The sequence below is a fragment of the Scylla paramamosain genome, chromosome 49 (assembly GCF_035594125.1).
Source record: "Scylla paramamosain isolate STU-SP2022 chromosome 49, ASM3559412v1, whole genome shotgun sequence".
Lineage (NCBI taxonomy): Eukaryota > Metazoa > Arthropoda > Malacostraca > Decapoda > Portunidae > Scylla > Scylla paramamosain.
In genome coordinates this window covers 4011208-4025000 of record NC_087199.1, presented here as the reverse complement: position 1 = coordinate 4025000, position 13793 = coordinate 4011208, and the positions used below count along the sequence as shown (strand labels likewise).

Below are 13793 nucleotides of genomic sequence, written 5' to 3'. Positions count from 1 at the left end.
ACTCATGGTCTACACAATGAAGGGATCACCAAGGAGATTAATGAACTGAGTGAACCTAAACCTAATGTAACCCTCAGGTGAAGACGCTAATATTACTTCAGTATCATCAACTCTTCTTATTACCTCACCTAACACTTCAATTCACTTCACCTCACCTAACCTGACTCTTCATCTCACCTCACTTCTCCTAACCTGACTCTTCACCTCACTTCACCTAACCTGACTCTTCTCACTTTAACCTAATTCTTCTTCTTACCTGATTCTCGAGGGTCCTGACAAGGTGATTCAGGCACAGGCTTCCCTGACTCCTGGTCCACGCCCACCAGCGCTGTGTGGCAACAAACCACACCACTCGCCACACTCAGCGCCACCATGTCCTCTGCCACGCCTTCTGCAAAGCAATCGTCATATGGGTGAGGAGGGAAGGGCACACGCCTCCTTGCATATAGAGGGCCATCTGTGCTCCATCAGGCAGGCCCTGAAGACGCTGGTGAGAGGACCTGACAGCTCACTGGCGCAGCGTTTGAGGAGCCGCGGGCTGATGTCGTCCGGGCCGGTGGCTTTGTTCTCTACTTCCCTCATTAGCCGCTCCACCTGTTCACGTGTCACCTGAACATCGGCGACGGTGTGGTCTGTTTCCTGAGGGAGGTGAGGTGGACGTCTACCCGGATCAGTGACTGACATCTTCTCTGCGAAAAACTCAGCGAGTAGAGAAGCCTTGTCCTCACTGCTGGTGGCTGTTGTCCCGTCCAGCCTTGTTAGTGGAGGAACAGTGTCGCGGCGGCCTGTTCCTTACTGCTCCTTGACAAGCCTCCACCAGGTCTTGTGGCCAACCCCTGAGCCACAGAGCTTTCGCCTTATGTCCTCTCGCTGCTGCCGTCTCGCCCACCTGCAGGTAGCTGTCACCCGTCTACAAACCACACGATGTTGGGCCCAGTTGTAGTGTGTTGGACGACGTTTGTACCTCACCCAGGCTTCGTGTTTAGCCTCAGCGGCCGCTCTGCATCGGTAACCAAACCAAGCAGGGTCACTAGGCCTAACGAGGTACCTTCTGCTGGGGACGTGTTGCTGCTGGAGGGGAAGGAGCTTGGTGGTGAGGGCACGGGCCTTTTCCTCCGCGTTGCCTATCAGTAGGGCGTCCCAGTCCAAGCGAACGATGTCGTGTCTCAGGGATGCCCAGTCAGCCTGCTCCCACAGCCAGATAGTGCGCGGGGCGGCGGCCTCCCTCGCTATATCCAGCTTGACGCGTGCCAGCACGGCGTGGTGGTCGGAGGTGCCCACCGTCCCCAGTTGATGGCAGACGATGCTGGAGTCAGGGAGATCTGTTAGCACAGGGTCCAGCGACCCTCCCTTCTCATGTGTAGGGAAGGACATGTGGTTCGTCAGACCCTGCACCATCAGGAGGCTGTTAAAGGCATCCTGCTCCAGGTGGAAGTTTAGATCCCCCAGAATCATGACGTAGGAACACTTGTGCCGCTGTAGCATAGTGTCCAGCGCTGAACGTCCTTGCCTTGGGGGACGGTACATGACACACAGGAGGAGTCCTGTGCTGTCATTTATCACCACTCTGAAGAACAGCGCCTCCATTCCTTCAGGCAGCACAACGTCAATTTTTTGAGTTTGGAGGCCGTGTTTGAAGCAGGCAGCCACGCCTCCGCCCACTCTATGCTCATGGTCCTTCCTCACCCACTTTGTGTAGCCCGGGATGTTGCCAAACGTCGGCTCCACCTCACCACTGAGCCACGTTTCCGTGACGGCAACAATGTCCGCGTTGTGTCGGAGGACAAAGTTGAGGGTGAGGTCACCAAGGTTGGTGCGAAGACCCCTCACGTTCGCCGACACAACAGTCAGGTGTCGGCTGAGGTGGCCAGTCTTTTGTTTTTCCTTGGCGCTGGTTTGACTTAGGGCTACCTTGGCAGGGGGAGGCGCGTTACTGCCCACCCTGCCACATGAGTGGGCTCCAGTCATGGGTTGTGGTTGCCATGATGGTGGGCAGGGGTGGAGAGGGGAGTCTCGAAAGGGCAGCTGAGGTTGAAGATTTAACTCTTTTCTCCATCCTTCTGTCAGGACCCTTCTGAGAATCGTTTCCTGCCTTATATCAGCAGTGCGGCTGTAACACACCTCGGATGTGTGTCCGAGGCGGGAGCAGTAGTCGCAGCGTGGTCTGTCTCCACCTCTGACGACCCTTTGGGATCTAAGATGATGTGGGTGGGGCTGGGGTGCGGGAGGGTTGGGTCGCGCGCCTGGTGTGGCGGAGTGAGGTCCTAATCGCTGCTGACCTCCTTTCTTCCTCCTCTTGTTGCTGCTGCTCTTGTTGTTGTTGTTTCTGTCATAGTTGTTGCTGCTGATACTGCTCCTGTTGTTACTGCCGTTGCTGCTGCTGATCCTCCTGTTGTTGTTGTTGTTGTTGTTGTTGTTGGTGGTGGTGGTGGTGGTGGTGGTGGTGGTGGTGTTGGTGGCGGCAGCGGTGGAGTCAGTGTCGGTGTCGGCGGGTGCTGATGCTGCTGCGGCGACTGTGGTGGCGGTGGCGGTGGCAGCAGCGGTAGCTGTATTTGTGGTGGGGTCTGCTTCTACTGCCGCGTGTCTAAGAGGTCTGGGCTTCCCTGATCTCCACCACTGCCTCCAGCGGTCCGAGGAAGCACACGCGTTTTCCCAAGTTCTGGCGATCGAGAGAGGGGTGGCTGTTGTCGACACGGAACAGATGGCGGTTTTCTCCTCATTCTCCCTTGCATCAGTAAGAGCATCTATAAGCCCTAATAGGTCCATCAATTGTGCCTTTTTGTTAATTATCCAGTCTCTCTGTAGACGGAGGGACTGAATCACATTTCTATCTTTCATTACCTATTTTTGTAGCTGGATAACAGTGGTGACGAGCTCGTCTTTCTCCAGCTGCAACAGGTGTTGCCTCGCGTCATCATCCACCCCATCGTGTAGAGGTGTGGATGGAAGGTCCACTCCAGGGTTTTCACTAATGTAGACCACTTCATCCGCTAAATTAGCTTCATGACGTAGCTGCTGAGTGTCCTTACAAGTGTAGGTCTCTCTGTCACCTAGGCAAGCTGTGTGGCACACGTTAGGACATTCGTTACTGCCCTCACAACTCACGTAGGGGGCTGATTTGGTAGCCGCCCTACCACACACGGCACACCATCGCCGAGGACAATATCCCGGGAGATCACGCCTCTTGATGAGCCTGTGTTCCGCCATTTCACGTAGAGGAGATAAAAAAAAATACAGTGATTTGCGTTACTGAAGAACTGATTTGAATGCGCGGAGCACACTGAAGACAAGTACGTCCTCCACGGCGGTGACCTGACCTCTCTCTCTCTCTCTCTCTCTCTCTCTCTCTCTCTCTCTCTCTCTCTCTCTCTCTCTCTCTCTCCATGACTGTTTTCCAAAGCAACAGAGATGATTAGTCAGGTTCTCAAGAAAGTTTCTCCTGTTAATAACGAAGAAATCTTGTTAATCTGTCATGAAAACCATAAAAACATCCCTAAAAGCCTGTGTCACTTCACCACAATTATTTTTCAAGTCAAAGAGATGATTTGCCACGTTCTCAAGAGTGTTTCTCCTGTTAATAAAAAAGAAATCTTGTCAATCTGTCACTAGAACTGTAAAAACACCCATAAAAACCTGTGCAACTTCAACTAGAGCCTTTTGAAAGCAGTGGAGGTGTGGTGTGCCCGTGTTTCAGAATGTGAAACCCAGTGTGACAAGAGACAATGAAAGACAGCATAACATCAATGCCAATAACAACAAATACTAACATTGCTGCTTCAAGAGACAGTGTAACATTAACACCATACATAATACAAGTGCCAGTGGTGGTGTCGTCAGTTAAGTGAGACAAGAGACAATGAATGGCAGTGGAGCATCAGCGCCAACAAAGACAAGTGCCATAGTGCCAGTGCCTCACCCTCCTCGTCGAGCTGCCACTGCAGGATCTGGGAGCGCGCCGCCAGCCTGTGGATGGACTTGGCCTCGTCGTGCACCACAGTTAAATGTTTCCCCTCCATTGTGTTCAGGATGGGACTGGCGCCAAGCTGACCTCGCACTGTGATCTTCTTGACCTGGTGGGGGTCAGGGAGAGGGATGGTCATGTGTGTGTGTGTGTGTGTGTGTGTGTGTGTGTGTGTGTGTGTGTGTGTGTGTCACTTGACAATGTTACTTGGCTAGTTTTAAAGATTATACTTCTTGATAATTTACTTTTATATTTCAAATCACTACCTCAATAAGACTGTGCTTGCATCTACTAGGTTATGTTAGGTGAGGTAAAGTTATGTTATGTTAGGTTATATCATGTTATGTTAAGTGAGGTTGTCATTCTAGTTAGTTGAAGTTTATGTTACATAATGTTATACTATGCCAGGTGAGCTAAGGTTATATTATGTTATGCTAGGTTAGATTAGATTATGTGAGATGATATTATGTTAAGCTAGGTGAGGTTATAACATGCTAGGTGAGGTGAGGTGATGCGTGGTCAGACCAGACCAGGCCAGATCATGGCGGGCCACTCACCTGCGTGGCGGGGGGCACCCTGGCGTAGAGGATGAGGTGCTGGCCGCCGAAGATGACGGGGGGCACCTTGGGTACTAGCGTCACCCTGCAGGCCGGCTCCACCTCACAGGCCACAGTCACCTCCTGAATGTTTTCCTGCACCATGGAGGTCACCAGGCCCATCACCTGAAACACAACACTGCCTCTCTCCACCACCAGGCCCACCACCTCAAACACAACACTGTGCCAACAGGCAGACACAGACACACATACATACACATTACGAGTTTCACTCAATCTTGCAAAAATACAATTAAGTAAGAACAGTCAGGTAAGCACACACACACACACACACACACACACACACACACACACACACACACACACACACACACACACACACACACACACACACACACACACACACAAACACCTTTTGCTGCAGCGGTCCTTGCTGTACGACCATCTCTGACCTCCCACGCCCTGCCCTGGCTGCTCCACACACCAGAGCAGTGGATGCCCCATGTCCGATGCCCACAGAGAACAGCCTTGTCTCATGTGCGTGGCGCCCCACCAACTTTTTCACCTGATCCACATTGCTGACCTCCCCGTCCGTGATGAGCAAGATCTGTGGGCAGGAAAAAGTTGAGCTATCCTGCCTCACTTTACTTCATTTTATCTTGCCCAGTCCACTCTCCATTCATAATAAGCAGAATCTGGTGGCCAAGACATGGTGATGAGGCTGCCTTGCCTGACATAACCTGACCACCTCACACAACCCGTCCTCTGTGCATGATCAGGTGAGATTGCATGATCTCACCTGACCCAACCCCTTCTCTGTCCAAGGCCAGCAAAATGAAAATGTTGTGTCAGTTGAGGTGAGTCAGTGGCCTGAAATTTAACTGTGGCAGACAGAAAGCTTAGAGAGAGAGAGAGAGAGAGAGAGAGAGAGAGAGAGAGAGAGAGAGAGAGAGAGAGAGAGAGAGAGAGAGAGAGAGAGAGAGAGAGAGAGAGAGAGAGAGAGAGAGAGAGAGAGAGAGAGAGAGAGAGAGAGAGAGAGAGAGAGAGAGAGAGAGAGAGAGAGAGAGAGAGAGAGAGAGAGAGAGAGAGAGAGAGAGAGAGAGAAGCCCCATAAATAAACAAAACAAACAAAACCGTTGGCTCTCCCCACCTGTCGTGAGTAGCCAGGTGTGGGTGGCTTGTCATAGATGTCCTTGAGTGGCGCCAGGATCTCTGTGCCCCCCATATCGGCTTTCATCGCAGCCTGCAGCTGGCATGCCTCACGCAGCGTTGTCTCTGAGTACACACGACTCCCCCTGCAACAGTCACACCACAAGGATTACAGTAAGCGCACACACACACACACACACACACACACACACACACACACACACACACACAGAGAGAGAGAGAGAAGACAATAGGCATCTGCTGAAATAATAATTACTCCCAGTGAGGTCTAAAGCATTGGATCAGGGGGTGCTGTGAACTTATCATTAAACCCAGCTGTGACCTTATTAAACATTTCCCTTTGTGTCTCACAACACAAGGGGGCAGTCACAGCCTGCCCTCTAAAGACAACTCTCTTCCTTCCCACAAAACTACAAGCACCTAATAACACACACACCCTTCACTCGAAAATTCAAAAATTATCATGACTCCTACACCAGCCTCTGAGTCCCCATCTGGGGAGGGGACCTCGAATGTCCCCAAGTCGGATTGCTCTTATGATAACGACCCTAAGTGTCTTGACACCCCCGTCAACTTTTTCTTCATTAACTTCTGCAATATTCGCTGTCTAAGATCTAATTTTCAATCTGTAGAACACCACCTCTCCTCTTCTAAACTCCATCTTCTTTTCCTCACTGAAACTCATGTGTCTGAGGCAACTGACAGTAGCCCCTTTTCTGCTCCCTCCTAATTTCTCTGTCCTACTCTCGTGCCCACGCTCTTGAAACTTCCGAGTTTTCCACCATCTGGCTACGACTACAGAGTCACTCTCAAACTAAATTTATCTGTGCTGTGTACCTCTCACCTAACTCCTCTGACTACAAGAAATTCTTTGACTACTTAACTTCCAAAGTGGAGCACATTCTGACTCTCTTCCCTTTTGCAGAGATCTCCATACTTGGAGACTTTAATGTTCACCACCAGCTTTGGCTTTCCTCTCCCTTCATTGACCATACTGGAATTAGCTTTCAACTTTGCTATCCTCCACGACCTAGAGCAATAGGTGAGACACCCTACTCGTCTTCCTGACTGTCTTGGAGATACGCCCAACATTCTTGACCTTTTCCTGACCTCTAATCCTACCTATGCTGTCACCCTCTCTTCTCTGTTGGGCTCCTCAGATCACAACTTCATATTTATATCTTGTCCTATTGCTCCAATCCCTCCTCAGGATCCCCCTAAGTGAAGGTGCCTCTAGTATTTTGCCTCTGCTAATTGGGGGAACCTGAGGAGGTATTTTGCTGATTTTCCTTGGAATGACTACTGCTTCCGTGTCAGAGATCCGTCTTTGTGTGCTGAGCGCATAACAGAGGTGATGGTGTCTGGCATGGAAGTGTACATTCCTCACTCTTTTTCTCGATCTAAACCTTCCAAAGCTTGGTTTAACACAGCTTGTTCTTGTGCTATACATGATAGAGAGGTGGCCCACAGAAGATACTTAAGCAATCACTAGAATCTCATGCACTTTATATTTCTGCTCAGAACCATGCCAAGTCTGTTCTTCAACTAGCCAAAAACTCCTTCACTGATAGAAAGTGTCAAAAACTTTCAAGATCTAACTCCCCTTGTGATGTCTGGTATCTAGCTAAAAATGTCTCCAATAACTTTGCTTCTTCTTCTTTCTTTCCTTTATTTCATCCAGATGGCATTACTGCTATCACATCTATGTCGAAAGCTGAACTCTTCGTTTAAACCTTTGCTAAAAACTCTATCTTGGAAGATTCAGGGGTTGTTCCTCCCTCTCCTCCACCCTCTGACTACTTCATGCTACCTATTGAAATTCTTTGCAATAATGTTTTCCATGCCCTCGGAAGGCTTATGGACCTGATGGGGTCCCTCCTATTGTTCTCTGAAACTGTGCCTCCGTGCTTGCATCTTGCCTAGTCAAACTCTTTTAACTCTGTCTGTCAACATCTACTTTTCCTTCTTGCTGTAAGTTTGCCTACATTCAGCCTGTTACTAAAAAGGGTGACCGTTCTAATCTCTCAAACTACCGTCCTATTGCTTTAATTTCCTGCCTATCTAAGTTTTTGAATCTTTCCTCAACAGGAAGATTCTTAAACATCTATCACTTCACAACTTCCATCTGATTGTCAGTATGGATTCCGTCAAGGCCGCTCTATTGGTGATCTTCTGACTTTCCTTACTGAGTCTTGGTCATCCTCTTTTAGAGATTTTGGTGAAACTTTTGCTGTTGAATTAAGCATATCTAAAGCTTTTGATAGAGTCTGGCACAAAGCTTTGATTTCCAAACTACCCTCCTATGGCTTCTATCTTTCTCTCTGTTGCTTCATCTCGAGTTTCCTTTCTGACTGTTCTATTGTTGCTGTAGTAGACAGTCACTGTTTTAATTTTATTAACAGTGCTGTTCCTCAGGGTTCTGTCCTGTCACCCACTCTCTTCCTATTATTCATCAGTGATCTAAACCAAACACCCCTACGCTGATGGTACCACCCTGCACTTATTCCACGTCTTTTCATAGACATCCAACCCTACAGGAAGTAAACCTTTCACGTAAGGAAGCCACAGACCGCATGACTTTTGATCTCTCAAAACTTTCTGATTGGGGCAGAGCAAACTTAGTATTGTTCTATGTCTCAAAAACTCAATGCTTTCATCTATCAACTCGACACAACCTTCCAGACAACTATCCCCTCTTTTTCAGTGACACTCAACTGTCCCCTTCTTCTACACTGAACATCCTCGATCTGTCCTTTACTTATAATCTGAACCGGAATCTTGACATCGCATTTCTAGCTAAAACAGCTTCTAAGAATTTAGGTGTTCTGAGATGTCTCCACCAGTTTCTCTCACCCCCCCCCCATCTGCTAACTCTGTACAATGGCCTTATCCATCCATGTATAGGATATGCTTCACATGCCTGAGGGGGGTTCTACTCATACTGCTCTTCTAGACAGGGTGGAATCAAAAGCTTTTCGTCTCATCAACTTCTCTCCTCTAACTGACTGTCTTCAGCCTCTCTTTCTCATCGCCACAGTGTTACATCTCTAGCTGTCTTCTACCCTAATTTCATGCTAACTGCTCTTCTGATCTTGCTAACTGCATGCCTCCCCTCCTCCCGCGGTCTCGTTGCACAAGACTTTCTTCTTTCTCTCATCCCTATTCTGTCCACCTCTCTAATGCAAGAGTTAACCAGTATTCTCAATCATTCATCACTTTCTCTGGTAAACTCTGGAACTCCCTGCCTGCTTCTGTATTTCCACCTTCCTATGACGTGAATTCCTTCAAGAGGGAGGTTTCAAGACACTTATCCTTCAATTTTGACTACCGCTTTGGACCCTTTTATGGGACTGACATTTAATAAAAAAAAAAAAAAAAAAAAAACGCACCCAGACACACAAGCTTGACTCAATTCTATGTATGTGTTAAGATGGACGTAGGTAAAAGAGGAGGAGGAATACAAAGGAATACAAAGGAATGAACAGACAGCAACAGCCCTACTGGGCCTAACGAGGCTGTCTGTGTGTCTATTCTACCACTACCACTACAGATTCTAAGACTTAGAGGCTGGAGGACACTAGGGTTCAAGGAAGGAAAACAAGAGAGCATAGGGAGAAGGAAAGGCTAAGATGTGATAGGAAAGGATGAAAGAGAAATTATACTATTCACTACAGTAACAAAAAAAAAAAAAAAGCACGCAAAGTACATTATATGAGGGATTGATGCGAGGTGATTGTCCAACCTTTGTTTAAAAGTTTCTATTGTAATACTATCGACAATATGTGCTGGGAGAGAGTTCCAGACATTTATAATTATATTGAAGAAATAATACTTAGCCTCGTCTGATCTGAAATGCTTACCTATAATCTTGTAACCAATATTTCGAGTGGTGTTGAAACTGTCAATGATGAGACTTGTTTACATTTACGTTATCAAAGCCCCGACACATTTTAAACAGTTCAATTAAGTCTCCTCGCATTCGCCGTTTCTCTAAACTGAACAAGTTGAGTTCCCTCAAGCGCTCCTCATAAGGCTTGTTCCGCATTCGTGGGATCAACTTGGTAACTCTTCTTTGGACTCTCTCCAGCTTGTCTATATCTTTCTTGTAATGGGGTGACCAGAACTGGACGCAGTACTCAAGTAGAGGTTGGACAAGTGTATTAAACAATGAGAATTACCCCTTCTGATCTGAATTCGAAAGTTCTACCAATAAACCCAACCAATTTATTTGCTGTTTTAACTACTTCCGAGCAGTGTTTACTTGACTTGAGGTCTGAGGTAAATATAACGCCCAGGTTCTTTTCCTCATTAATCTTGAGAAGCTCGGTATCGTTCATTAAGTAATTAGTGTGATCGTTATTACTACCAATGTGCAACACTTTACATTGAAGCTCATCTGCCACTTGTCTGACCAAGTGGCTAAGTGGTCGAGATCAGATTGTAATTTTCTTTTATCCTCTGACGTGACTACTTCATTCATTATTTTTGTATCATCAGCGAACTTAGATACTTTACAGGTGAGGCCCTCATCGATATCATTAACGTAAATAAGGAAAAGAACAGGGCCGAGCACAGATCCCTGTGGTACACCACTTAAAACTTCTCGCCAGTTTGAAAATTTACCATTTAAAACAACGCGCTGCTTTCTGTCAGACAGCCAGTCTTCAAGCCAATTGAGAAGTTTTCCATTTATACCATGTGACTTCAATTTAGCTAATAGCCGCTTATGGGGAACTTTGTCAAAAGCTTTTTGAAAATCTAGATACACTATATCTACTGCCTTTGTTTCGTCGTACATGGTGAAAACATCATAAAAGAAATCAAGCACATTAGTTAGACAAGAACGTCTGTTTCGGAAGCCATGCTGCGAGTCATTGATTAAATCATTTTCCTCTAGAAAGTTCACTAAATTATTGCATTAGTTTACTACAGATGTAAGGATGATAGGTCTATAGTTACTTGGAAGTGAATTATCGCCTTTCTTTTCTATGGGGATAACGTAAGCTAACTTCCAATCCTTGGGAACCTTACCGCAGTTAAATGATTTGGTGAAAAGCAATGAAAGGGGCTTACAAATTTGAAATTTAGTTTCTTTCAAGACACGTGGTGCAATACCGTCTGGGCAGGGGGCTTTGTCAGTTTTCATTTTATCAATTACTTCGATTATTTCGTCTTCATGAAAAACGCAGACACTTAAGGCAGCATGTTGTGGAGCATAAGGAGTGGTTCGGGGATTATGTGAGTATTTTCCTTTGTAAAAATTGAAGCAAAATAATCATTCAGTGTGTCCGCGATCTGAGTTTCTTCGGTGACAAAATTACCGTTATCTAGTGTAATTTGGTTAATGTGAGATGTAATGACTTTTTTATTTCGAACATAACTGTAAAATTCTTTGGGACTGGATTTAGCAATGCTTGCAATATACATTTCTAGATTTTTCTTACTCTGTCTAATGAGCTTTTTTGATTCGCGTCGGAGTCTGTCATATCCTAGTTTATCGGCCTCATTCTGAGAGGACAAATATTTACGGTAGGCACGATTTTTCTGCAGTAGTTGTGACTCAGTGTTGTTTGTCCACCATTTAGGTTTGTTTCTCTTGCATGGACGTCTTTTACGCATAGGGATACATGTCTTCACAGCATTTTCTAAAATGTACTTAAATTTCGCCCATGATTCTTCAATGTTACTTTCGCCAAGTTCAGCGTTCCAATCTGCGACAGAAAGAATTGACCTGAGTCTCTTGTAGTCTCCTTTTTTGTATATGAAAACTTCTTCGTTGCTAACAATGTCTTTATATGCTTGAAGGTTGATGTTAAAGGAGACAATCTTGTGGTCACTTGCACTAAATTCAGGACCAATATTAACGTTAGATATGAAGTCATCGTTTGTTGAAAGAACAAGATCTAATATGTTGTCACCTCGTGTGGGTCCTTGAACGTGTTGCTTTAGGGGAACATTGTAATAAATTATTATACAAGTCGTGACCAGAATGAGAGTTAAGTGGATTTCCCCATGAGCTAACAGGTGGACTGAAGTCTCCACAGATGACTGTATCAAAAGTGTTACTTATTTCAGTAATTTGATCTTGTAAATTCTTATCAGAGGAAACATTGTGAACCGGAGGCCTATAAATAAGACCTATAGCAGTTTTCTTAGAACGTACTCTTAAATGCAAGAAGACTGAACCTATATTGTTAATCTTTTCGGTTTTTAGTATGGTTGGCTGAAGACTGGCTTTCACATACAGCAATACACCGCCTCCTATCCTGTCTTTTCTTTCACTGCTGAACATTTCATAACCTGGCTAATTGTATTCTGCAAGAAAGTCTCTGTTCGCAGAGTTCAGCCAAGATTCAATAATACCAATAATGTGGTAGTTTTCTACAGCTGCCAGGGTTTCTAAATCTGAAAATTTATTTCTAAGGCTGCGAGCGTTGATTAGGCAAGCTTTTATAGTGTTGCACATGGAGGTTGTGTTGTGCGAGGAGTCTACTAAGAGTCTGGGGCTACACGATCTTGCTGGTCTTTTTTTGGTCTGAAAATAGAAACTTTATTACAAAGGAGTCTACCAAGTCATGCTGCTCCAATTCCATTTAGGTGTAAACCATCCGGCTGAAATAGAGAAGGTTTATTGTAAAAGTTGTCCCAAAGATTAACAAAGTCTACACCTTCCTCTGTGCAAAGAGAACGGAGACGGCTGTTAGTGCTGAAGGCTCTGTTGTAGAAGACAGCCGGTGCCCTGGTCCGGGGGAGGATGCCTGAAACAATAGTGTTATTGGATTTAGTTTTGAGGCGCTGTATCATCCTCTTCAACTTTTCCATGAGCTCTTCAGACCTAGTGTTTTCGACATCATTTGTACCTGCGTGAATAATAAAGAGGGTATTATTATTAGATCCAGAGGCTGCCTCGTCACATGCTGCCGTGATGTCGTCTAAGCGTCCACCAGGCATGCTTAGACGCTTACGTGTCCTACGAGCCCTGCCACAGAACTCAGAGAGCTGACCTCTGACTATTGAGTCTCCGTCCAGTCTCGTCTCTTGTGCATCTTCCTCCTCTTCAGCTAGGATCTGGTACCTGTTGTGTGTTGAGATGGGCAAAGATTTCTTAACATTAGTGGTGGTGGCACGATTCCTGACTAAAGTGAATGGTGACTCTGCAAGCACAGCATGTGGGCGGGCAGGAGCCCCTGGAGTGGAGGAGGCAGGTCTGTCATGGATGGCAGGAATATCTGTGGAGGTGCAACCTGTATTAGAGACAACGAACTCTTTTAGTGTTTCAAGCTGTTGCATGACGTCCTCATACTGCTTGCACTTCTCCTCGTATTTCTCGTTGAGTCCCTCTGTCTTACTCTGGAGGTGACACAACCTGCAGGCAGAAGAATTCCGGAAATACTGAGGGGCAAACCTGCCACGACAGGCTTCGCATTGACTGAGAAGAGAAGGCATGACTGATTAATCAGAGCGCTTTGGAAGTTTCAGAAAAGATGTGACCATAAATTGAGCAAATGAAAAGTTTATGCATGGAAATCAGATACTGCTGTGTTAGATGCCTCCAACACTGGGAGTTAGCTCCCACAGGGTCTTGAGAATGCCACAAAGACCAATCGCTTGCCTAGAGTCTAGGTCACGAGTGAGACTTTTACAACCCGGCGCTTGCAGCTATGAGGAGGAGGAGGAGGAGGAGGAGGAGGAGGAGGAGGAGGAGGAGGAGGAGGAGGAGGAGGAGGAGGAGGAGGAGGAGGAGGAATGGAAGTAAATTAGAAAATAGAAGATACAAAAGATGAGACAAGATAAATATAGGAGGAAGAGGAAGAATGACCTTTCACTTAACCTAACCCAGTCTGGACCACTCACTTCTTGAAGAGCACTGAGAAGGATGAGCCGAAGCTGACAACGTTGAAGAGGCAACCCAGAGGCAGACTCTTCAGGAACAGAAGAAGTGTTGCCCGGGCACTCTCTATCTTTTGCCCATGCATGCTTTCTGTTGGTGAGGTCAGGTTAGGTTAGGTTAGCACTGCACAACTATAGTACAAACTCACTGAATCGAACTAATTTGGGGTTAATTTAAGTTAGCTTAGTACAACCTTGCTGAGTTGGACCCTTGA

At 46.3% G+C, this 13793-nt stretch overlaps 1 protein-coding gene across 1 annotated transcript in view; it reads right to left on the bottom strand.

Moving 5' to 3' along the window:
• LOC135095531 (von Willebrand factor A domain-containing protein 5A-like) overlaps positions 1 to 13793 on the bottom strand; it is a 30980-nt gene that overhangs the window by 7729 nt on the left and 9458 nt on the right. Inside the window, exons 9-14 of the mRNA XM_063996409.1 lie at positions 13543 to 13669; positions 5669 to 5813; positions 4931 to 5125; positions 4519 to 4683; positions 3917 to 4070; positions 257 to 391 (exon numbers count right to left, since the gene is read on the bottom strand). Coding sequence (XP_063852479.1) covers positions 257 to 391; positions 3917 to 4070; positions 4519 to 4683; positions 4931 to 5125; positions 5669 to 5813; positions 13543 to 13669 — 921 coding nt within the window. The remainder of the gene's footprint in view (positions 1 to 256; positions 392 to 3916; positions 4071 to 4518; positions 4684 to 4930; positions 5126 to 5668; positions 5814 to 13542; positions 13670 to 13793) is intronic.